The sequence below is a fragment of the Meriones unguiculatus genome, chromosome 8 (assembly GCF_030254825.1).
Source record: "Meriones unguiculatus strain TT.TT164.6M chromosome 8, Bangor_MerUng_6.1, whole genome shotgun sequence".
NCBI classification, from domain to species: Eukaryota; Metazoa; Chordata; class Mammalia; order Rodentia; family Muridae; genus Meriones; species Meriones unguiculatus.
The window spans coordinates 52,848,549-52,873,049 of NC_083356.1; the positions used below are offsets into that span (position 1 = coordinate 52,848,549).

The following is a 24,501-nucleotide window of genomic DNA, read 5'->3' on the forward strand; positions in this document are numbered from 1 at the left end:
CTGTGATAGCAGGCTAAGGCCACAAAACATTTAAAGAAAAGAAAAAAAAAAAAAACTACCTCATTAGGACCACTAAACTTTGATTAAAGTACTTTATTTCAGTGAAAGAGAAAAAATAATAAAATTCTACTTCAGAAAATGTTTAATATTTTAACTATGTTGATATTAATAAGAGAATGAGCAAAATGTAATAAGAATTATATCTCTAAAATATTTTTATACTTATTTTAGAATTCCCGTGGATATTTTATAAATATTACCTCTTGAATGATAAACTATTTTAGAGCTTAATGATTAATATATCTTATTTTAAATTCAACTTTACATATAAGAGATAAATTGTATTTATTTTGGGGTTACCATCTGGTATTTTCAAACAAGTAACATATCACATACTATTTGAATCTCTTTCCCCAAGTACTTAATTTTATTTTATTTTTGAATCCTATCTATGTATGAATGTGTTTGTATGCAGGCAGAGGTGCACACACCTGTGTTATTGTGTGCTGAGCTGACAGGAGAACATACTATCTGCTACTCTGTTGTTTTCTACCTTATTCTCATGTGCTAGGATCTGGCTCTAAACCTGGAATTCCTTAGATTGGCTAGACTAATTTCTAGCCATCCTCAATGATCCCTTTCTATCTCTTACACTCAGCACTGGATTATAAATTTTCAGGGCCACAGTTTGCTTTTTACCTGTGTTCAAAACATGCAAACTAGACCCCTGTACTTTCATACAATGTGCTCTTTTCCCCTGAGCCAGCAACCTATACCTAACATTAATTTTTTTTGTAACTGAAAATTATACAAAAGAAAGAAACAATTTTAAAGCATCCACCCAATAAATACCATTAATATGGTAGCATATTTCCTTACATAAATATTCCATTCTTGTGTTTAAAAGTCAAATATCACATGCACAATGTAAATTCCTTTCTATTTGGTATTAGATTTGGGGTCCTTCCATTTATAATGATCGTAAAAAATCACTATGAATTCCGTTGCATCTGTATAAAGGGAAGGGGAATGTTCATAGTTCAGCAGGTAAAGATATATTTATTATCATTTTTGGAATGCATGCAAAGATGCCAAGACCAGTGATAAATGCTGAATGCATGGTGCAAATTTGATTTCACTGGAAACCTTGAACCTTCTGTGTGCCATCCATTTCACAGGGTTGGAAAATAAATGGCCTGTCAGCACAGGAAGGAACAGGCTGTTTGGCATAGACAGTGAATATTTAGGTTTTTAGCTCTTTATTGGGGTTTTCTGCAAGTATTAGTTGATCTGACCCTGAAGATGGTAAGTTGTTTTTTGTTTTTTTTTTTTTTTGTTAGGGTTGGCTGAAAAAGTGCTTTGAACATAGCCAGTGGTATTTATAAGACTTGATCTTGAACATCATACTCTTGTCTTTATTGAGAATATAGTCTTCACACCATCTGCTAGGATTCTGCTAAACAGCTGGGTAGAAAACATAGCCAACAGTTGGGACAGCTTTCAGACATTCTCGCTTTGTAATTTCTTTGAGGTTATAATATATCATTTCTCCCTTCTGTTGTAGAAAATAAAAATGACTGTTGGACTATATGTTTATCATTAGTCCTAAGTTTATCACGGCGGTATTACCTAACCCGCTATCATAAATAATAAGACACAAACACCAGTTAGATTTTATAATTACCTTATTTATCTTGTGCCGGGCAGTAATTTCACCTATGCTGCCTCAATAACCTCACCATCCACCTCCCAGCCCCTATCCAATGCCACCCTCCTTAACCATCCTCACCTGTGCTATCTTCCATTCATAATCTTATAAATTAACTTGCTTTTATTCTTTTTTTGCATTTTTATTATTATTAATTACACTTTATTCATTTTGTATCCCCCCATAAGCCCCTCCCTCCTCCCCTCCCAGTCCCACCCTTCCTCCCCTTTCTGTATGCATGCCCCTCCCCAAGTCCACTGATAGGGGAGGTCTTCCTCTCCTTCTTTCTGATCTTAGACAATCAGTTCTCATCAGAAGTGGCTGCATTGTCATCTTCTGTGGCCTGGTAAGGCTGCTCCCCCCTCAGGGGGAGGTGATCAAAGAGCAGGCCAATCAAATTATGTCAGAGGCAGTCCTCTTCCCATTACTATGTAACCCACTTGAACACTGAACTGCCATGGACTACATCTGTGCAGGGGTTCTAGGTTATCTCCATGAATAGTCCATGGTTGGAGTATGGGTCTCTGAGAAGTTCCCTATGTTCAAATTTTCTGGTTCTGTTGCTCTCCTCGTGAAGTTCCTGTCCTCTCCAGCTCTTGCTATTTCCCACTTCTTACATAAAATTCCATTCACTCTGCCCGACAGTTGGCCATCAGGCTCAGCATCTGCTTTGATAGTCTGCAGGGCAGAGGCTTTCAGAGGCCCTCTGTGGCAGGTTCCTAGGTTGCTTTTATTCTTTAACTGGGCCTTTCCACTCCATTACTGGAATCATATCTCCAGACCCACATTATTCCCTCTCCATGCTAACCTATCATGGCATCTTCCTTCCTCCTTTCTTCTTTACCATCTGTTTTCTGTGATTCTCCTATCCTCAAAGCCCAGGAACCTTAGCCATGCCTACCGTATTCTGCCCTGCCCAGGTATAGACCTTTAATCGACTAATCAAATAAAATGTCTTAGGCAGGTTTACAAAATAAGGATAGGTGTAACCAGATCTTGAGAGCCAGCAATTAGCATCAAAATAAAGCAGCAGCCTTCCCATTCCTCCTTTCCTCCAAACACTCCATGTCCTCTCTTTCAGACTCAAGGACTTCTTTTCAACCTTGTGTTTCTAAAGCCGATGTACTCCCAAACCTGATTTTGGTTCTTAATTTTTCCATTTTTAAATGCTTATACCTATTTTTATACTTTCTATTATAGTGATTTATACAAAAAAAAAAAAAATGGTCCTCACAAGTTCGTATATTTGAATGCTTGTTCACCAGAGAGTGGAACTGATCAAAAGATTAAGAAGGGTTTTGGATATGTTACCTTGTTGCAGTAGGTGCTGCCTGTTGAAGAGAATTTTTCAAGAAGGGTGAGCCCTGAGACTTCGAAAGTCCACTCCAGGCCAATCCCTCCTTCCCTCTCTTGGTCTGATGATCAGGATGTGGCTATCAGCTAGTGCTCCAGCACCATGAGTGTTACCATAATCCTACCATACTTCCTGCTGTGATGATAATGGACTAAATCTTGAAAACTGTAAGCCAGCCCGCAAAGGGTATAAAATGCTTCACTCTAACTTCATATTGCCAGGTTTTAAAAATATTGAGAGGTTATTCCCATTGATACTAAATTTCAGACGGTAAGAGCTTAAGAAATTTAAGAGATTTGAAAATCAGTTCTCTTGTCAAATTTTAACGTGTTAATCTTGTGGTTATTGGGTTGTTGCCCTTTTATTAGTTTTGCCTCAGGGTGTATGAAGTTGAATCTATCTCCCTGTTTTTTCACACTGAAAACTTCTTGCTGGATATATGCATTCCTACAATCACAAATTTTTCTAATTCATTGACTTTATTTATTGGAAATATTTTATGTTAGTGAAATTAATACTCTATCTAGATCTTTCAATTAATATTTCAATTCCATCTTTGATTCATGGAGCATTCTACTTACCTTCATAATTTATAACTTTCATGACTTGCTTAAAAATACCCTTCTTTTTTTAAATTTTATTTTCTTTTATTAATTACACTTTATTCACTTTGTATCCTCCCATAAGTCCCTTCCTCCTCTCCTCCCAGTCCCTTCTTCACGCATGCCCCTCCCCAAGTCCACTGATAAGGGAGGTCCTCCTCTCCTTCCTTTTGATCTTAGTGTATCAGATCTCATCAGGAGCAGCTGCATTATCATTTTCTGTGGCCTGGCAAGGCTGTTCCCCCCTCAGGGGGAGGTGATCAAAGAGCAGGCCAATCAGATTATGTCAGAGGCAGTCCCTCTTCCCATTACTATGTAACCCACTTGGACACTAAACTGCCATGGGCTACATCTGTGCAGGGGTTCTAGGTTATCTCCATGCCTGGTACTTGGTTGTAGTATGAATCTCTGGGAAGACCCCTGTGTTCAAATTTTCTGGTTCTGTTGCTCTCCTTGTGAGGTTCCTGTCCTCTCCAGATCTTACTATTTCCCACTTCTTACATAAGATTCCATGCACAAAATTTGCAGGTAAATGGTGGGACCTGGAAAGGATCATCCTGAGTGAGCTGTCCCAGAAGCAGAAAGACACACACACACGGTATATACTCACTCATATAGACATATAACATAGGATAAACCTACTAAAATCTGTACATCTAAAGAAACTAATTAAGAGAGAGGACCCTGACTAAAATGCTCAATCCCCATCCCGAAAGACAAGGAGATGGACATCAGAAGAAGAAGAAAACAGGAAATAACCTAGAAACCTGCCACAGAGGGCCTGTGAAAGCCTCTGCCCTGCAGACTATCAAAGCAAACGCTAAGACTTATGGCCAACTGTTGGGCAGAATGCAAAAATACCCTTCTTAAAGACATCCCAAGTCTTCCTTGTAATTCAGGATCTTGTTTCTGGAGCTGGGTAACTTAGGTCTTATTCATCAGTCTGCTGCACTGTTCCAATAAGATTTAAACTGAAAACAAAACAATACAAAACCTTTCTCATTAGAGCCAGAAACAGTGGTACATGCCTGTAATTCCTGCACTCCATGAGGCAAAGGCAGGCATATCTCTGTGAGTTTGAGGACAGCTGGGTCTTTACAGAGTGAGTCCAGGACAGCCAGAGCTACACAGAGAAATCCTGTCATGGAAAGCCAGAAAAAAAAAACAAACAATCAAACAAAAAGCTTCTCATTGCAAAGTTTCATACAAGTCTTCTTTTTTTTTATTTATTTTTTATTTTTTTTATCAGTTACATTTTATTAACTCTGTATCCCAGCCATGTCCCCATCCCTCATTCCCTCCCAGTCCCTCCCTCCCTCCCTCATCTCCACCGTGCCCCTTTCCAAGTCCACTGATAGGGGGACCTCCTCCCCATTCATCTGATCCTGTTTTATCAGGTATCTTCAGGACTGGCTGCAAAGCCCTCCTCTGTGGCCTAACAGGACTGCTCCTCCCTTCGGGGGTGGGGAGGCCAAAGAGCCAGTCATTGAGTTCCTGTTAGAAATAGTCCCTGTTCCCCTCACTTTGGGAAACCAATTGGTTACTGAGCTACCACAGGCTACATCTGAGTGGAGGTTCTAGGTTATATCCATACATGCTCCTTGGTTGAATGTCAGTCTCAGAAAAGACCCTGTGCCCAGATATATTTGGTCCTTGTGGAGCTCCTATCCTTTCCCCATCAGACTAACTCCCCTTCTTTCTTATGATTCCCTGTACTCTGCCAAAGGTTTGGTCATGAGTCTTTGCTTTGAAAACACTGCTAGTTAGAGTCTTTCAGATGCGCTCAGTAGACTCCTGTCATACATTGTGGTATTTTTATACAATGGAATACTACTCAGCAATCAAAAAGGAGGAAACATGAAATTTGCAGGCAAATGGTGGGATCTAGAAAAGATCATTCTGAGTGAAATATCCCAGAAGGAGAAAGACAAACATGGGATATACTCACTTATATAGACCTATAAGATATGATAAACATAATGAAATCTATACACCTAAAAACGATAATCAATTGAGCGGACATGGGGTAAGATGATCAATCCTCATTTAGAAAGACAGATGGGATGTGCATTGAATGTATGACAAGTCTTCTTATAGTCGTCCTAATGTTTAGAGCTGTTTTCCACTTTTAAGTCATTAACTTAAAAGTTTATTTTCTATAAACCAGCAGTCTAATTTAATGTTCAGTGTGTAACTAATCAAGTGCTTTAGCAATACTTTCCAACAGACAATGCCATTGCTATCAAGTCCTATGACATTTTTAGCTTTCTACTCTGTTCTACTGGCCTCTCTTTCTGTCTCCAGGGCAATATCCTTCAAAACAGTAGGACAACCATGATAAAGTGTACTTTCTGTAAGTCAGATTTTTTTTAAATTGGTTTATGAGAGTATCAAGAGATTATTTTAAAACAAGAAATGTTTATTTTACATTGTGGCTTCAGTGATGAGGCAAGCCCATTGCCTTTGCTGCAAAGAGATGCTGAGTTGCTCACTTCATGGATGCTTGGAAACAAAGAGACATGAGGGGAGGGGACTTAGTGTGTGGCACAGTCCTCCAGTGCACATGCCTTCCCATGACCTTCTTCACCAGCCTTGCCCTACCTCCTGAAATTTCCAAATATAGCACCCTCAACTAGGGATGGAGCCTAAGCCAACAGTTTGAGAAGGGCACTTAACCAGAACAGCTTTAGTTTAGTTTAGTTTGTTTTTTAATTTTGTTCTTGATGCCTGTCACAACAGTTTGAACCATTTGATTTCATTTTTAGAATAAAGCCTCTACATACTGCATTTGATTGTCACCATGTTGAATTAATAAATCATTTGGGAATAAATTGATGTATGACATTTAATTATCTCATCTATTAAAACAGGTTGTCTCTCAATTTACCAATGTTTTCATTAATGTCTTTCAGTAATGGTTTATAATTTTCTTTACAATTTCATTCTCATTTTAACTAAAATGTCTTATACTTTACAGGTAATAAGTAATGCCTTCATGATTAGATTTTTTTGCTTCTTAATAATGAAAGCATGGTGACACTTAATAATTTCTTTGTGTAATTCAATTTACTTAACCCTTTTATTGTTATGATATTTTTGTAGTATTTTGGACTGTCTATATAAACAGGTACTTTTGCTTCTTTCTTTTCAGCTTGCATTTCATTTCTATTTCTTTGCCTGTTTAATTTTGTGTATTGGAATTTCAGTAACATGTTAAATATCATCAGTTCTCATTTTCAGTCTTGTATTCTTGATGATATTTTTAAATAAATCTAAGCTAAATATTTAGGTGTGAGGGCTCCTCTTTATTGGGAGAAACACTAATAAAGATACACTTTTTAAAAAGCACATATGATATTCAGGCTCATTTTGAAGAAATGTGCATTAAAAATCACTTGCTTCTTCTATGAATAACATTTTAATACAGATTTAAATAAATTTCCTAAAGTCATATGGCTGAATAAAAATACGATTCCACATGATCTCAATACTCCAGACTCTTATCTGTTGAGTGATATGATATTGAGATATTATTTGTAAAATATAAGTCCCTTTTTCCTATAATTCATTAACTTCTTCAATATATGCTAGAATGGAAAGAATCTTTTTACAAATATTTATTTAGTATACAGTGTTCTGTCTGCATGTACACCTGCATGCACATGGAAAAAATTAAGAGGCAAAACCCTCTCTGTTTTATTTACACCTCTATGTAGATTGCCTAGAAGAGTCCGTATACACAGGAACCATGCAATGATTTCTTTGTCACTTGATTCCTTTTGAACATCTTATAAGTGTTTTTGTTTGCTTTTATTTGTTTTTAACAAAATGATAATTAGGATAACATATTAGTAACTAAGCAGCTTTAAAAATATATTGCTGCTCTCTATGTTGTCAACGGGAATTTAGCTTTGGAATAGTTGCCTTCAAAGCGAACAATTTATGAATATGTTTGCGAAGAAGGAAAGGAGGAAGGGACAGAAAGGTGAGAGAAATAAATAAGGAGGAGATGTCACTACTTTAGAACTAGATTTAGATTCTTCCTTGAGTTCTAATTTAGGAAATATTTCCAGAAACCCTCAGAATGAAAGCTACAGGGATAGTATCTTAGAAAAGCTCTTGGCAAGTGTGCTAAATGACTGTAACATAGCTTCTCTGGAAACTAAGCATCATTTCCTCACAGTCTTTTCAAAAATATTGTGAAATAATTTTCCATATACTCTTGCAATTCTACATGAGATAAAGCCTATTTGCCACATCTCAGATAAATGGGAATTCATGCCTGCTTCTCAGCTAGTTTAGATTCTATAAGGGGTCAACTAAATTATCTCAGAATAATCTCAGAAAAAAAGCGTATCACCTAATATAGTTTACTTGGAAAAAAGTAGAAAGAAAAACTGATTCCTATAATCTGTACATCAATTGACCTAACATTAAATCAAACAGTAAATATTATTCATAAAAGTAATTCTAAAATGTGTTGGTTCAGAATTTATATCAGGTGTTTTCAATTTTTCCAGATGCAAGTATAGTGGCCCATGTGGTAATAAACAAGGGCAGTATGATTGAAAAAAATATTCACAAAGGATTTTAAAAATGCATAAAAATCATAAGATAAATTATTCTGTTCACACTGAAGCTAACACTAAATATTTCTGCAGTAGAAATATTATAAATGTCACTATGTTTCCCAAGAAGAACAAACGTATTTGTATTATAGTTTCAGTGACTTGTTATTGAAAGTACAAAATTTCAATGAGGTTAGGTAGACTTTGTACGAGATGAATTTTAGTAAAAGTAGCGCCAAAAAGATTAATATTTTGAAATATTAATTCAAGCCTTCCTTTTCTCCACGGACTCAGCTCAACTGTAGAAATGTTAGGTTATTGTTCTTTTTAAAAGTGCACTGTGTTTTTCTGCCTATTCACCATGAGGCTTTACCCTTCGAAGTAAGAAAATTAACCTCTCTAAACATAAAGCTCCATTTTTAGCAAGCCAGTGCAGTAATCACCCAACTGGATCTTTTTGAAAAACAGTATTTTTAGAATAATTTATACTCAGACAAATTAGTTGTTCCAGTATAATCTTTCAGTGGTTGTTTTCAAGAATTCCTGCAAATACCAGTATTCTTTAATAACACTTATAAATAATAGTGTTTTGTACACAACTCATGCACACACACACCCACACACACACATCTTTATATTGTTTGTCATATCTGGCATAATAAAAATGATATGTGGATGTTTTCTGTACTGTTTTGGGATCCCTGATCAAAGTACCTGTACTGAGCAGTACAGATGTATGCATTTTACTCCTAACTACATCCTCCACTGTACTGTGTAGAGAGAATCCCCAAACAGCTAGAAGCTTAGGACCTGTGTAGTGTAAGAAGCTTGAACAGGGACTAATCACACTTGTTTCATCTGTGTACATCCAGTGCAATGTGCAGTGCCTAGAAAACTCAAATGTTGTTTCTGAAGGAATTCCTGAGTTTGACTTTGTAAGTTTGAATTTGAATTATTTTTAACCTGGTAAGTTGATTCACAACTGTGGGACCCACGGATACAGCACAACTTGATTTGTAAGGCTACACCAGTGTAAACTCTGAAGCTGAGACACGAGAATGAACTTTTTTGAATGTGTGGATGTGTATGGATGAGTTTGGGCCTGGGCTTAGTAAAAGATTAAGCCACTGAACTTGAATCAGGTAGGAGCGTATCAAGGCTGCACATTCTAGCACTCTACCTTCTTTTTACACATTTGCTCGGTGTTTCTCTAAATACCTGCTGCAGTAGCTGTTTTTCAGCAGATGAGCATACTATTAAAGAGTCACCAAAAAAGTATCTCAAAGCAATTAATATCATACTGACACTGTTTTACAGCAAAACTCCGGGAATCCTGCTTTGATCCTGGCAATATAATGAATGGTACCAGACTTGGAATGGATTATAAATTGGGGTCAACAGTCACCTATTACTGTGATGCTGGCTATGTTCTCCAAGGTTATTCAACACTCACTTGTATCATGGGAGATGATGGAAGACCTGGATGGAATAGAGTCCTACCAAGTTGTCATGGTAAGAAATACACCTTTTGATAACTTTATTATTATTATATAAATTATCTTATATTTCTAAAGTCATTCCTTCAAAATGCAACTAAAAGTGTGATATAGGAAACAAGGAGATTTTTATGAAGTATTAGAAAAAAAGAATTTCATAAAGAAATCCTTTGTAAGAGTGCATCTATTCTTTGTTTTCTCTATGGAAATGAGCCTGGTGTAGCAAGGGAGCTCTCTCAAAGCACAGGTATCTATATCTGCTTCTTTATTTTGTATCTTTGGGACTAAGTGATAGTTTGACACAATTAGATAAGTGTACTAACATGTGTTATTGATGGTAAAACTTATCTTAAATAAGGATACAGAACAATATGCATTTCTCTAAATACGGAAGTGTTTAAAAGTGTTTTGAAATTGTATGGTTGCATACAACTCTGTATTATAATAAAGACCGTGCAGGAAAGGACAAGAAAAAGATTTTACTGTAGAGAGTAACATAGGCATGCTAGTCACTTGAATGACCTCGATACATTATACAAAGTTGTACAGAGGCTGTTAAAAAATGATGTCACCTGGGAAAGAGCTTCCAAGTATGATTGCGACCGGTGAGTCATAACATCAACTCACTTAGTCATAACCATCAGGTTCATAATAGATACAGAATTTAATCAAGTATAATTGAATTATAAATAAAAGTATGGGAAATATAACATAAATACAGGACCTGTGTGCATGAATGAGTGTGCCTATTCAAAGGAGTCTATTGCTTGAGTATGCACTGGACTATTCTGTAGAAATACAGTTATCACCTTAGATTTTAGTTTTAAAATGTGAAATACAAACAGAGAGAAAACAACCCTTGACACAATTGTTTATGCATGAGTCTTGATTTACCCAAGTTATTTGATCTCTTTAAGCTTATTTTCTTTTACCTAAAAACTTGGGATATATCACATCTTGGCTTTAAAAAATTGTTTTATAAGAAATAAAAAGCCAAATTCTGTACGAGGTTGTAATCCCAGAATTTAGGAGGCTGAGTTATCAGGTGTCAAGCTGAAGACCTAAGACAGGTAGATTCCTGGGAAGATATGAAGGGGATTCAAGCAGAGACTCCTAGAAGCAGAGACCATAGAGACTGAAGGGGACACCCACTAACTAGACTAGTCTTCTAGCTGAGGGAGGAGAACATCAACCCACCCACAAAAACTTCAACCCCACATCCATGCCGACAAGATGTGCAAGGATAAATATAGAGCAGATAGAGCAGAGACTGAGCACATGCCCAACCAAAGGCTGGTCCACCCCAAAACCCACCCTATAGGAGAGTGCCAACCCCTGACACTGCAAACACAGCTCTACTAAGCTAGTAGACAGAAGCCTGATAAAGTTGTCATCTGAGAGAATCTAATCATCAGTGCCTCAAAACAGATGCCAAAACTCACAGCCAAACACTGAGGTATCCTTAGGGCACCTTGTAGAAAAAATGGGAGGAAAGAGAAAAGGGCAGGGAGATGGCAGGAGCTCAACAAGAAGACCAACAGAGCGAACTAACCAGGACCTAGAAGGACTTGCTGAGACTGAAGCATCAAACAAGAACCATGCCAGAACTGGAACTATGCCCTCTACAAAGATGTAGCATATGGACAGCTTAGTCTTGATGTGGGTCCTCAAGTAAGGGAAGTAGGGACTGCATCAGATGAGGACTCACTTGCTAGCTTTTGACCACTTTTCTCTGATGGAACTGCCTTGTTAGGCCACAAGGGAAGAGGACACTCTCAGTCCTGATGCATCTTGATGAACTGGGGTGGATGGGTAAGGGAGGGGGAGAGGAGAAGTGGGATGGGAGAAGGGATGGGGATGTAAATTGAATTAAAAAAATAAAATTTATAAAAGAAAAAGAAAACAACAAAAGGAAACTGGTACCAAGGCATAGGATTAGTCCATCCCAGTGTTTGGTGGTGATCTTGTCTTTTGCAGTGATGTGATCAGTGATGCCCATGCCTGAACAGCATACCAGTTCATAAATCCACAGCATTTATTCAAGAATAATTTGTTCATGAAAAGAAATTGTTATTTTTAGGATAAATACACTATTTATGGGTGTTCCAACAATAATATAAAATTGTTTATATTTAATTCAGTGATCATCACCTTTACCTCATTTTAATCTCTTTTTGTTGTAGAAACTGTATTTTTCTAATAAGTTTTCTCTGACTTTTATGAAACTTTCTTTGATTCAACCTGATGCATAAATGTCTGACATCACCCATTTAATCTGTGACAGAAAGGCAGTTATGTTATAGCAACATTTTTCTGTTCTGTGTATGTCTTCTAAATATATTATCTCTGGTTGTTCTAATGTTTTCTTCTACTATATGTTAGTATTCCCATATTCTACTATATATTAGTATAATTTCAGTAATACTGGAGAACTAGATGGTTGGTCCTATAACAGGTTTTCATGTTGAGTCTTATCCAACAGGAGTATCCAGTTGACTTTAAGAACATAGGGCATCTTGACTGCCTGCTAAGCAGTGGTTTAATGTTCAGAGGTTTTATCTATTAGTAAATTATCCATAATGCCAAAAATAAATAAATAATTCATATACTCTTTGTCTTGGTGTGGTGGGTATTGAGACCAACACCTTGTACTGTACTTTTGATATAAGACTTCAACACCCAAGTTATAGTCCGAAAACTCTTGTGGTCTAAGAGTTGATTGACTCTATGTGGTTTCTTTCTTTCTTTATTTTTTTTCTGGTGGCAAAAGGAAATGTGTTTCACCACCCACTATTTTATTTTCTTTAAACAAGAGGAATCTCTTGGGTTCTTTGATAGCACAGGGTTAGAAGGACTATGGGCAGCAATAATTCACAGGAACATAATTTGGGCAACACCTTTGACATACCTTATGCCTCACTTCTCCCAATTTCCCACTCACCTCTACAGCCTGGTTACTTTGCCTCTAATCTATTGTCCAAACCTACTGACTTTCCATGATCTCAACTGCTGCTACTACAGATTGGGGACTGTCTCTGACATGGACTCAGTGGCTGGCTCTTTGATTTCCTCTCCCCCCTCCCCGAGGAGCAGCTTTGCTAGGCCGCAGGGGTGGGGGGACCTCCCTATCTGTGTGACTTCTTAATGTTTACGTAAATTCTCCCTAGAAAAACAAAAAGCACCATGGAGCAATAGTCTACTAAATACTGCTTAGCATATAGTATTAATTTGAATACACAAAATCTTATTTTAAAAATGACTTATGGACAAGAGCAGAATCATAGGAATTTACAAAATTGAACTGTTTCTAAAGACAGGTTTATTATCTGTGTTTAGGATTAAGTACTTCTTTTAAATCTCAAAAATAAGTTTTAAACAGTTTTGAGTAGACACATTAAGATTCTGTTTGTACATACTAAATTCTGTACACCTAAAGAAGCTAAGCAAGAAGGAGGATCCTGGGTAAGGTGATCAATCCTCACTCGGAAAGGCAAACCGTATGGACATCTGAAGAGGGAGAAAACAGGGAACAGGAAAAGGACCTACCACAGAGGGCCTCAGAAAGACTCTACCCAGCAGGGTATCAAAGCGGATGCTGAGACTCAGAGCTGAATTTTGGGCAGAGTGCAGGGAATCTTATAAAAGAAGGAGGAGATAGAAAGACTGGAAGTTACAGGATCTCTACAAGGAAAGCAAGAGAACCAAAATATCTGTGCACACGGTCTTTTCTAAGACTGTTACTCCAACAAAGAACCATGCATGGAGATAAACTAGAACAACTGCACAGATGTAGCCCAAGGCAGTTCAGTGTCCAGGTTCATTCCCTAGTAATGGGAACAGGGGCTGTCTCTGACATGATCTCAGTGATGGTATGTTCACCTCCCCCTGAGGGGAGAGCAGCCTTACCTGGCCACAGAGGAAGACAATCAGCCAGTCCTGATGAGCCCTGACAGGCTAGGGTCAGATAGAAGGGGAGGAGGACCTCTCCTATCACTGCACTGGGGAAGGGACAAGGGAAGAGAAGTGGGAGGGAGGGTGAGATTGGGAGGGAAAAAAGAAGAAAAAGGAATTGTTTCTAAGTGGTAGGTCCCAACCAATTGTATTTCTGCTTGATGAGAAAAACACCTCAGTTTATGAAGGAGATTGTCCCATGTATTAAAAGACAGAACAGCATATAATACCCATAGTTTTCTTGACTTTAACATAAAAAAAAATCTGTTCTTAGAAAATAATTCTTCTTTCTTATTTTTTTATACTTGTAAAAACAGCTGCTGAAGTAAAATGAAGTTGTTAACAGACATGGGATTAAAATAATAGTCATATATGAAGGTTATTCATAAATCTCATTCAATGTTATGAAAGTCAATTAAACATAAATCGTGACAGGCTCCAAATATTTTTCTTAGAATTTATTTTACATCATCATGTTGACTTGATTTATTGCATCTGATGGGAAAGTGTATGTTACATTTGAGCACTGAGTCCTCCATCAGGCATATCCTCACATTTAACTAGTTTTCCTGTTCTGTTCTCCATGTAGTAATTTATGAAAGCAAGAATGATTTTAAAGCATACATCAGATTATATAGCACAAATTCAAAGTCACCAATGGCTTTGAAAAGACAAATAACAACAAAACCCAAGATTGTTAAAGCTCTATGACATCTGTCCAAATACACTGGTTCTTCTTTTCTCTACCTCTGAATATGAGGTAGAGAATACACTCTGTCACAGGCTTCCTTGTTTTTCCCTCTTTTATTTTAGGGGTAGGGTGGCATGGGAGCCAAGGGAATGGTTTATTCAGCTTACACTTCCATTTCACAGTTCATCATCAAAGGATGTTAAGACCTGAAGCAAGGTAGGAACCTGGAGGCAGGAGCTGATGCAGAGGCCATGGAGGGGTACTGTTTACTGGCTTACTCTTTATGGCTTGCTTATCCTGCTTTCTTATAAAACAAAGGACCACCAGCCCAGAGACGGCCCTTCCCCATCAATCACTAAGTAAGACAGCACCCTACAGCCTTGCATACAGTCCAATCATATGAAAGCATTTTCTTGATTGAGGTTCCCTCATCAGATGATTTTGCCTATGTCAAGTTGACATAAAGATATAGAGCACAAGTTACTATTAACTGTAATCCAGCAAGGTATTTTAGTCATAAATAAAAGTCTGTACCACAGTGCTAGATGCCCCTCTGAAGACTCTGACTTCCATAATTTATCTCTATGGCTTATTTTTATAAGGTATGTCTATGGATATGGAAGTCATTTTTTTTTCTTTTTTTCCTTTTTTTCTTTTTACATTCCCTTACCATTTCTCAAATGCAATGTGATGCTGAAATCACAGTGTACATTTGTCTCCTGTTCTAGCTCAGTTTCCACATTCTTCATCTTCCTTCTCTCCCCTTCCTCTTTCCTTTGTTAACCATATTCGCTGTCCCAAGTTTGCTAATGTGAACAATGTGACTCTAGCCAAGGTGCTTTATGCTTCTAGGCAGCAATGTGCTGTTCTGCTACACAGAATATCTGAATCTCAGTAATTTATTGAAAATTATGTACACTTTGTTGATACAATGTTAGAGCTTGGAAATTGTTAGGTCATGGACTCCACAAATGGACCAGACATTCTCACTGACAGACCCACTGGTGAAGTTCAGAGAGAGAGAAGAGTAGTGTTTACCTTCCTGAAAGAAAAAACAGACAAATGTGGAGGTGGAAATGGAGGAGGGTTGGAGCTAGGGTTCCAAAACTTCCTTTCTCATTAACTTACTCCCCAAACAAAAATACATCCCCATGGTAAGAGAGAAGGGCTCTAAGTCCTGATTCCCTTGTAGATGGCCTACTTCTCAGCATTTGCCCTGAGCATTGTGTCTTCAGGACAGGAATCTGGAAAACACATTAAAATTGTAACATTTAAAAAAATATCTTACAGTGGGATATTTGATATCAAGAACAGGTCTTTACCTGATAGGCTAGGGTCAGAGGAAATAGGAGGAAGACCTCCCCTATCAATGGACTGGGGGAGGGACATGGGAGAAAATGCAGGAGGACGGGTGGAGTTGGAAGGGGATGGGGGGCTAGAGCTGGAATACACAGTGAATAAACTGTATTCAGGAAAAAAATAAATAATTTTTAAAAAGAATAGGTCCTTAGATTAGAAGTTTTCTAATTATTTCTGGCTATTTATGAGTGTTAAGTGGAGACAAATTCATACAAAACTACTAACTAAATGTCAAAAATATGTTTTCACATTTCATCTCAAATATAACTTTAAGTAGAAAATAATGACCTTAATAAATATATTAATAGCCATAGTTCTGTTATTTTTATTAAGTACATTTTATTATTACTGATATAAGTCCTATATTATAATATAAGTACTCTTTCATTCAACAATGATTTATAAATCTGTACACAGATTTGTGGTAACACCAATGTTGAGATTAATCACCCAATAGCCAGCCACCTGACTCCACTGTTTAACTGTTTATCTTGGAAGCATTTGAAAAAAAGAAAAAAAAAACTTCTTACCCCACTATTTAAAAAAGAAAACTAAAAAAATTTTAAAGATGTCCATTTTTATAATTACAGCTTTTCAACTTCAGTGTGATGTGGAAATCATGTTGTCTGTATATTTGAGCATGTCAATAAACAGCTGTTAACTAACACAATTCATTTACTGCCTCTCTTTATTATTATTATTATTATTAACTATTAATAATTTCTTCTTTTGAGAAAAAGTACCAAATATTCTATAATGTATAAAAATTGCTATATAGCAGCAGGTGAACTTGAATTTTTCAACTTCCCAATTACTAGAATTACAAGTACCTAGTACCAATTCTGTGCAATTTTCCTTCATTTTACTTCTTGTAAAATTCTTGGATTTACTGGGCACAGATAAAGAGGATCCAGACAGTCCTGATGAGACCTTTCAGGCTAAAGGCAGATAGTAGGGAGGAGAACCTCCCTTTCAGTGGACTAGAGGAGGAACATAGAGGGGAAGAGGGAGGGAGGGTGGTACTGAAAGAAGATGAGAAGGGGGCTACAGCCAGGATACAAAGTGAATAGATTTTAGTTAATAATAATAATAATAATGAAAAATTTTAAACAGATACTCTCTTTAGATGGTGTTCTGCAGATTACCTATAACCCATGTTGCATTGTAGATGTTTTTATTCAATAATGACATAGCTTTCAGTAATTCTTACGTTTTGTAGAAAGAATTGCTAGCAGGATATATATGACACCAGTAGAAGTAAGATTGGACTATATTTTTATCTTTTTTCTTATTTAACAATATGATTTTCATTAACATTTTATTTTTTAACTTCTAATTTCAGTATTATTATTATTATCATTATTTATTATAATTTATCCACTTTTTATCCCAGCTGTAGCCCTCTCACTCATCTCCTCCTGGTTCCACCCTCATTCCTTCTTCACCCACCCCATGTTCCTCCCCTAGTCTACTGATAGGGAGGTCCTCCACCCCTACTATCTAACCCTAGCCTATCAGGTCTCATCAGGACCATCTGGATCCTTTTTCTTTGTGGCCTGATAAAGCCACCTTGCCAGGTGTTGGTGATCAAGAGCAGGCAACCAAGTTCATGCCAGTGACTGTTCCTGCTCCCCCTTACTAATGAACCCACATAGAGACTGTGCTGTCCATGGGCAATGTCTGAGCAAGGTGTCTAGGCCTCTCCATGCATGGTCCTTGGTTGATTCATCAGTCTCTGCAGGCCCCACCCCCGGGCTCAGAGTTTTTGGCTCTATTGCTCTCCTTGTGGAGCATTGTGGATATTAACCATATAATATAGGATAAACATATTTATATCTTTTGTCATATTGATAACACTATTTGAATGTCTCCATGACTTCTTATGTTACTGCTATACTTTACATTTATTTTATTTTTTTTAGCTATTAGGACAAAAATCGATGAATACAAAGCAGCAATATATTAAAAGGTATTTTTGAAGTCTCACTGAAATACAAATTATATGACATTTGAGAGATGACGAAATGTGAACATAATAAAAATAAAAAGGACATGCTACTATCCTTGGGGAGATGAGGTTAAATGTGGGCCCAAACTCACTGGTCACAAAACAATTGTGCCTAAATGCACAAAAAATGAAGAAGCATTGATCATCAGGCAAATTGCTCTGCACATAGGGTATCCTACATAGTGTGAGTCCACAGCAGCAGGGATTTACCCACAACATTGATGTCTAGGCTGCTGTGCTTGAGGCTGACTGTACAGATAATGTATTTGTGAGTGCCTAGAAAATGACAGGTCCTCGATAACATCAGCTTTTCTTCTTTCCTTTTAAGTAATAGTTTTTTACCTATAATATGAAAACAAAATACACTTTGGTTTTTTTCCCCTAGAGCTGTCATTTCACAGCACAAAATGTGTTGCATTTATTATTGCATAATCAGTGTCTTCTATCTGTGGACAAAATTACTATGTGTAGCTGATGAAAGGCAGATACAGTTGATGATGCTCAGAAACCATTTAGGAGTACGCCTTTGTTATGTCAAAGTTTTAAATGACAGCAAATGCTAGCAGGCTCAGTGCGTTAGACTAGGCAAGCATGATTAAGGCAGATGGAAAGAAATGATTCCCCTAAGTTTTCCTCTGATCCCTACATGCATGTATGTATGGCACATATGTACACACATAAAAATAAACTAAAATGTGATAGGTATTTTGTTATATTGATGTTTTTGCTTCATGTTACCCATACAAAATCCTGTGTCAGAATTCTAGTGGTCAGGGGACTGAATCACCTTATACTGTAAAACAGCAATACTTTCCAGGGAAGAAATATTATTTCCTTGAAGAATAAGTGAATACTTCCCTTCCTTGTGTTAAATAAAGAAAATTTTACTATGTTACATTTTTTTTTTTACTCCAGTGAGCATGCCATTTTCTCCAACATTCCCAAGGGAGATTTATGCTTATGAAAAGATAAAACTGAACTGTACATGCAACTGAGACTATTCCCAAACTCAATACACAATTCAATGAATTAGACTTAACTGTCAGAAATGTTAATGCTCCACAGGGTGTTCAAAAGAGCCTTAGGCCATTTCAAATACAGGATATGTATCCCCAGCTCCAAACCAGTTTGGGGACCTTTATAATAAAAATACTGATCTATTATGTCATAAAACAGAAAAAGAAGGAAGTCTCAAATGCAGCTAAAATATTCTTGATCTTCATAGGGCTAAGAAATACTTACAGAAAAAAAAAAAATCCTTTGAGGTAAGAGTAGATAAAGACCAATAGAAAGAAAGTTGGTAAAGAATCTTATAACTTAAAGATTTATAAACTTGGTGCACAACAACAAAACCCTCTTGAAGCACCATTTTAGTACTAAGACCAAAGCAGAAACTAAAATTATAATTCAACATGGATATCAAATGTACAGATACAATATTAATGTATTATTAATAGCATATTATTAATAATTAATGTGTTGGTGGGATTAGTGAGATAGAAGTGATTGTTAAGTGTGAGTGTTTGCATCCTCAGAAGCTACATAAATATTAGGCAACTCTGGGAGCCTTCCTGTGACCCCATGCTTGGGGGTTAGAACTACTCCAGGGTAAGCTGGCTCTAGAGACTAGACCACTGGTGAGTTCTGGGTTCAACTAAGAGACTCTGCCTTAATATGTACAGTGATGTGTGGTCAGCATGACCCTTGACATCAATTCTTGGCTGACACATGGACATGCACACACATGCATCAGTGACCACACAAGCACCAACGAACACATGACCATGCACATGCCATACACACAACAAACAGACATATGTGAAAACAGTTTTCGTGTGCTCCTTTTTCATTTCACCAGTTTTATTTCTTTATTTTTAAAGTTCTTATACATGTTACATTGTTTCTTATTAATGCCCATCTCCCACTCCCTCTCTCCAAGCTTCCCAACACCTTAACTTATCACCCAACACCTTCCCAACTTTGCATCTTTTTATAACCCATTAAATCCACTTAAAGCAGCCAGCATGTATATGTTTATGAAAGGCATCCATTGTGTCATGGGAAACCTATTCATTCCCTGCCATAAAAGAAAAGTGACTTGTCCTCCATCCATAGCCATCCCATCATCACTTATTAACTTCACAGTAAGGCTGTAGCACCTATCCCATTCATGCCAACATTTGTGAATGGCTTTATCACCTGCAGGAAATAATAGATGCTGTGAATTTATGTGTGGAACACTGATATCATGTCCAGCGGGCAGACTGTCATATGCCCCTCCCTCGTTTTCTAGTCTTACACTCTTCCTGATTCCTCTTTCACCATGTTCTCTGAGCCTTCAAGTCAGGGTATGATACAGGTTTTCTAGAACTGATTCTTGCATCTTCAGAGTTATGTGTATGCATTAACCTTCTGTAATTAGAAGCTTCTCTGAAGAAACATGATAGCAGCACAAATCTGTGATTATAAATATAAATATTTTGAGGGAAAAATGTCATGTATCTGTTTCTGATCTACACTTTTCATCATGACTTAATGCAGTAGGTCTAATAGCCACTGTAGTTTGCAGGATTGATGAGCACAAACAATATTTTGAGATACCTGCCATTATTGTAACAAAAATAATGATATCTGTAATTTCTGTTGGTGACAAAGTAAGTTACAGTAGCTTATACCACCATGCTTTGTTTTCTATATTGATGAGGTAAGAGAATGCTAAACTTCAGATAGAAAATAATTTTGTTAGGACATAGAAAACATGTAGACTACATTTTTCTATTGAGTTTATGTAACAAAGGAAAGATCAGTTGTCTAATATGGACATGAGTGTGATGACCAGAACTTTCCCATTTTGTCTAGCAATAGTGCTTCTTGTATCTCCTCTGGACTTCTAACTGACTAGAACAAAGAAGATATCTTTGTCCACATGACCCTCAACAACTAGCCAGAGACCAGTCACTTGAAAAGGAACTGAATGAAATGATTCTGCTTCCTTTGGGAAGCAATACCATAGTTTTTGTTCGTGAGGACCACCAACAAACATTAAAGCTGTCAGCTCCTCCCTGAGTGCAGCAGTGAGCTCTAGAGTTTAGTACCCAGACTGCCTCAATCTCAAGAGAGGAATAAAACAGTTAAGGAAGTTCTCCCTATAATCTCATCTATGCTTTGTAACTACTTGGAAATGTTGAGGTTCCATTGCTCTTACAGCCCAAGGAAAGCTCATTATATCTTCCAGAAAAGTGCAAAATAGAAGGAGGCCATTCTACTGTATTTGGCTCTGATCAAACACACCTGACGCCATTTCAGTTCATATTTCTTTCTCTGCCAAGCATGCTTCGTAAAAAGTGAAGCTTACCCTTTAGCTAAATAATTTTGTACTTCAAAAGCCATGAGACTGATTGTTTTCTGTCTCATTAACTCCTGCTATGTTACCATAAAGGGTATTTAAGTTTTATAAATTTTAAACTCCATATATTTAGTCAATAGAAAAATATTAATAAGGTATGTTTTATCAGTTTTCTTAACATGACATATTTAACACAAGTTCACTGTGTATGAAGGCACTGTACTTGACTATACAGGTACCAATAATAATCAGAAGCACAGAAATGTTGACTTAATACTCTAACAATCTAGAAATAGATATGCATATCAATGAGCCACAAAAATAATGACAGATATTATTAAAGATGGCAATCTTTCTCCTGAAATTACCTGATGGAAAACCATACAACAATAGGGACTATAAAACTTAGAAATCAAGACAGTCTTCCGATGAGAGCAACACTGAGTTTAAACCTTAGTAGCAAATGTTACTAAGAAGTTTTCTCTAAAAATCATTTTAAACTAACATATTTGTGCTTAAAAATATCTTTTTTAAAATAGCAGATTAGCATCACTTAAAATGTCTCTGAAAACTCAATTCCAACTAAACCACATGAAGGATTTTAGCTTCACAAAGCATCAATAATTCATTAGCAGTCAACTTAAATGGTTGTCATTGTCGTGTATGCTTTATCACAGGATCACAGCTTTATGACTGTCACAGAGGTGCGATTGCAGGCATGGAAGGTTGCTACTTTTGAGTGCTAAATCCTCATAGAGGTGAAGAGAATGTCCAGGAACTAGATAGTCATGCCGTTACCAGGCAAAACTCACTCCACTTTCTACTGTAAGGAATTGTCTTTTATGGCATGTGTATTATGTCTCAATGTCTAAAATGGGGAGTCCAAATCAGTGATATTCCATTCAAATAATCATATGTATCCCCAGGACTGCTAATAAATTTCCATGTCAGAAGAAAAGATCTATCCAAGGTTGACAGCTAACTCTTAGCACCTGTTATTGAATACCTCTTTCTCTGGAAGTGTAAACTGACCGGAGGCAGATCAATACTCCTATCAGTGCAGTGTTAGGTAAAGGCAATATCTTCCTTGTGAACAATATCAAATGAATGAGTCCAAACCATCAGTGAGGTGACAGGGGTGGAATTTATACACAATTGAGTTTACATAATAAGTCATTAAAGTGGCTTACATGGCTAGTTATTGCCATTTTTATATAAAAAAAAACCATACTATTAACAGTAATATGATGGACTGAGTGACGACTCAGTAGTTAAGATTTCCTGCTTTACTTGCAGACAACCTGTGTTTGGTTTCTGGAGCACATACTGGTGGCTCATAACCTTTTCTAACTTCAGTGCCGTGGACTCGCTGTCTTCTGGACTCTGTAGGCACCTGCTTCAAACACAGGCCTCTCCTCACCCCAACACATAGTCATAAGCAAAAGTAATATCAATATTTGAAAATAGCTTTAAAAATAATATGAACTTATAAAACAAAATTATTATAAGGAGAACAATTTTAGCTTATTTTCTGATGTAAACAAAACAAAGAAAAACTCATGCAATATTATTTTACTGTTTTACTAATAAATACACCAGAATATACCAAAATGTATCAGCCCTTAAAAGTTAAATGAAATTAAGTTTAAGTATAATTATAATTCAAAGGAGTATTTATCAGCATTATGAATTCAAAGAGAAAAAAATCACCATTGGAGGCTTTTTCTCTGAGGAAAGCAAGCAAAATGAAATACTTAGGTTTATAGAGGAAACATGAACAGAAACATGAAAGGGATAGCAGGATACTTGGATATTTTCACAAAGATCAAGATTTTGAACAAATATGAGAAAGGAAAACATCAACTTTAATTTTAAGGTCAATACTAGAAATAATAGCTGTCTGTGTTAAAACTCACAGCAGAGAGTTTAAGGGTCTGAAAAGGTTTTAGGTCTTAAAACAATGCTCCACAGGGATCTTTCAAATGCGTTCCATAAGAGAATTTATGCCTTGTGACATTCAATCAGGCTATATCAGGGCATAAGTAATTTATGAGAAGTGGAGCAGCAGTTTTGTAAGGTACAGCAATTCTTTCAAACTGAGGGATCACAGGTCGCAGCTAGTAAATTATTGATTTAATATAGTGCATTGCTCTTCTGTGACCTGTAAGAAGTTGTTGCTTTTCAAAGTACCTACCTTGGTTTCTGAGAATAATTTATATATCATAATTTTCATTATACAGTGTATTTTATAATAAATTATACATTACAAAGGTAAAGAGAAAGATAGGAAATTTCAAGTAGCTTGAGGCTATGTACCATGTATTATGAAATCTCTAAGATACCTGAACACTCCAGAAGTATCTGTCCACATAAATGTTTGCTGTTCTATTTTCCCTTTGTGGCAAAGTGACGTATATTCTTCTTTTCTATCACACACGTGTGTCCTGGCTCAAATCAAAAGCAAAAAGCCTCTTTCATTGAAAAAAAAATCTACAAAATGTGGTTCCTCTTTTCTTTGTTATCTTTACCATTGCATATATAATTCATTAATAATGTAATCATAGGCGCATGAAAATTTGGTCTTAAGTCCATTTTACATACGGTATTTGGTTTCTGATTTTGTGGTTTGTGTCCATGTGTGCAACTTCTTGTGTGTGTGTGTGTGTGTGTGTGTGCGCGTGTGTGAGAGAGAGAGAGAGTTTCCTGGGATTGTTGTTATTGTAGTAGTTTGGTTTGTTTTTTGTGTTTGTTTATGCTTGAGACTTTTCTTCCCTTTTTTTAAAATTATAACTTCCAGATTCTGGCTATTACGATTAAAGCTGCTATGAAGATACTTGAGCAAATGTCCTTGTTGTATGGTTGAGAGTCCTTTGGATACATGCCTTGGAGTGGTATAGCTGGATCTTTAGGTAGCACTATTCCTAATTTTCTGAGACAGCACCAGATTGATTTCCAAAGTGGTTATACAAGGTTACTTTCCCACCAGCAATAGAGGAGGGTTCCCCTTTCTCCACATCCTCTCCAGCATGTGTCATTCCTTCAGTTTTTGAACTTAGTCATTCTGATGGATGTGAGGTAGAATCTCAGGGTTGTTTTGATATGCATTTCCCTGATGACTGAGGACATTGAGCATTTAAGTGTTTCTCTGTCACTCTATATTTCTCTGTTGAAAATTCTTTGTTTAGCTCTGTAGCCCATTTTTTAATTGGATTACTTGGTGTGTTGGTGTTGAACTTCTTGAGTTCTTTATATATTCTGGCTATTAGTCTTCTGTCAGATGTTCAGTGTCCCTCAACTGAAGAGTGGATACAGAAATTGTGGTACATTTACACAATGGAATACTACTCAGCAATTAAAAACAAGGAAATCATGAAATTTGCAGGGAAATGAACAGAACTAGAGAAGATCATCCAGAATG

At 36.7% G+C, this 24,501-nt stretch overlaps 1 protein-coding gene across 1 annotated transcript in view; it reads left to right on the plus strand.

The window, feature by feature from the left end:
• Nucleotides 1-24,501, plus strand: part of Csmd3 (CUB and Sushi multiple domains 3) — a 1,323,831-nt gene that overhangs the window by 1,025,958 nt on the left and 273,372 nt on the right. The window contains exon 31 of the mRNA XM_060389430.1: nucleotides 9,550-9,744. Coding sequence (XP_060245413.1) covers nucleotides 9,550-9,744 — 195 coding nt within the window. The remainder of the gene's footprint in view (nucleotides 1-9,549; nucleotides 9,745-24,501) is intronic.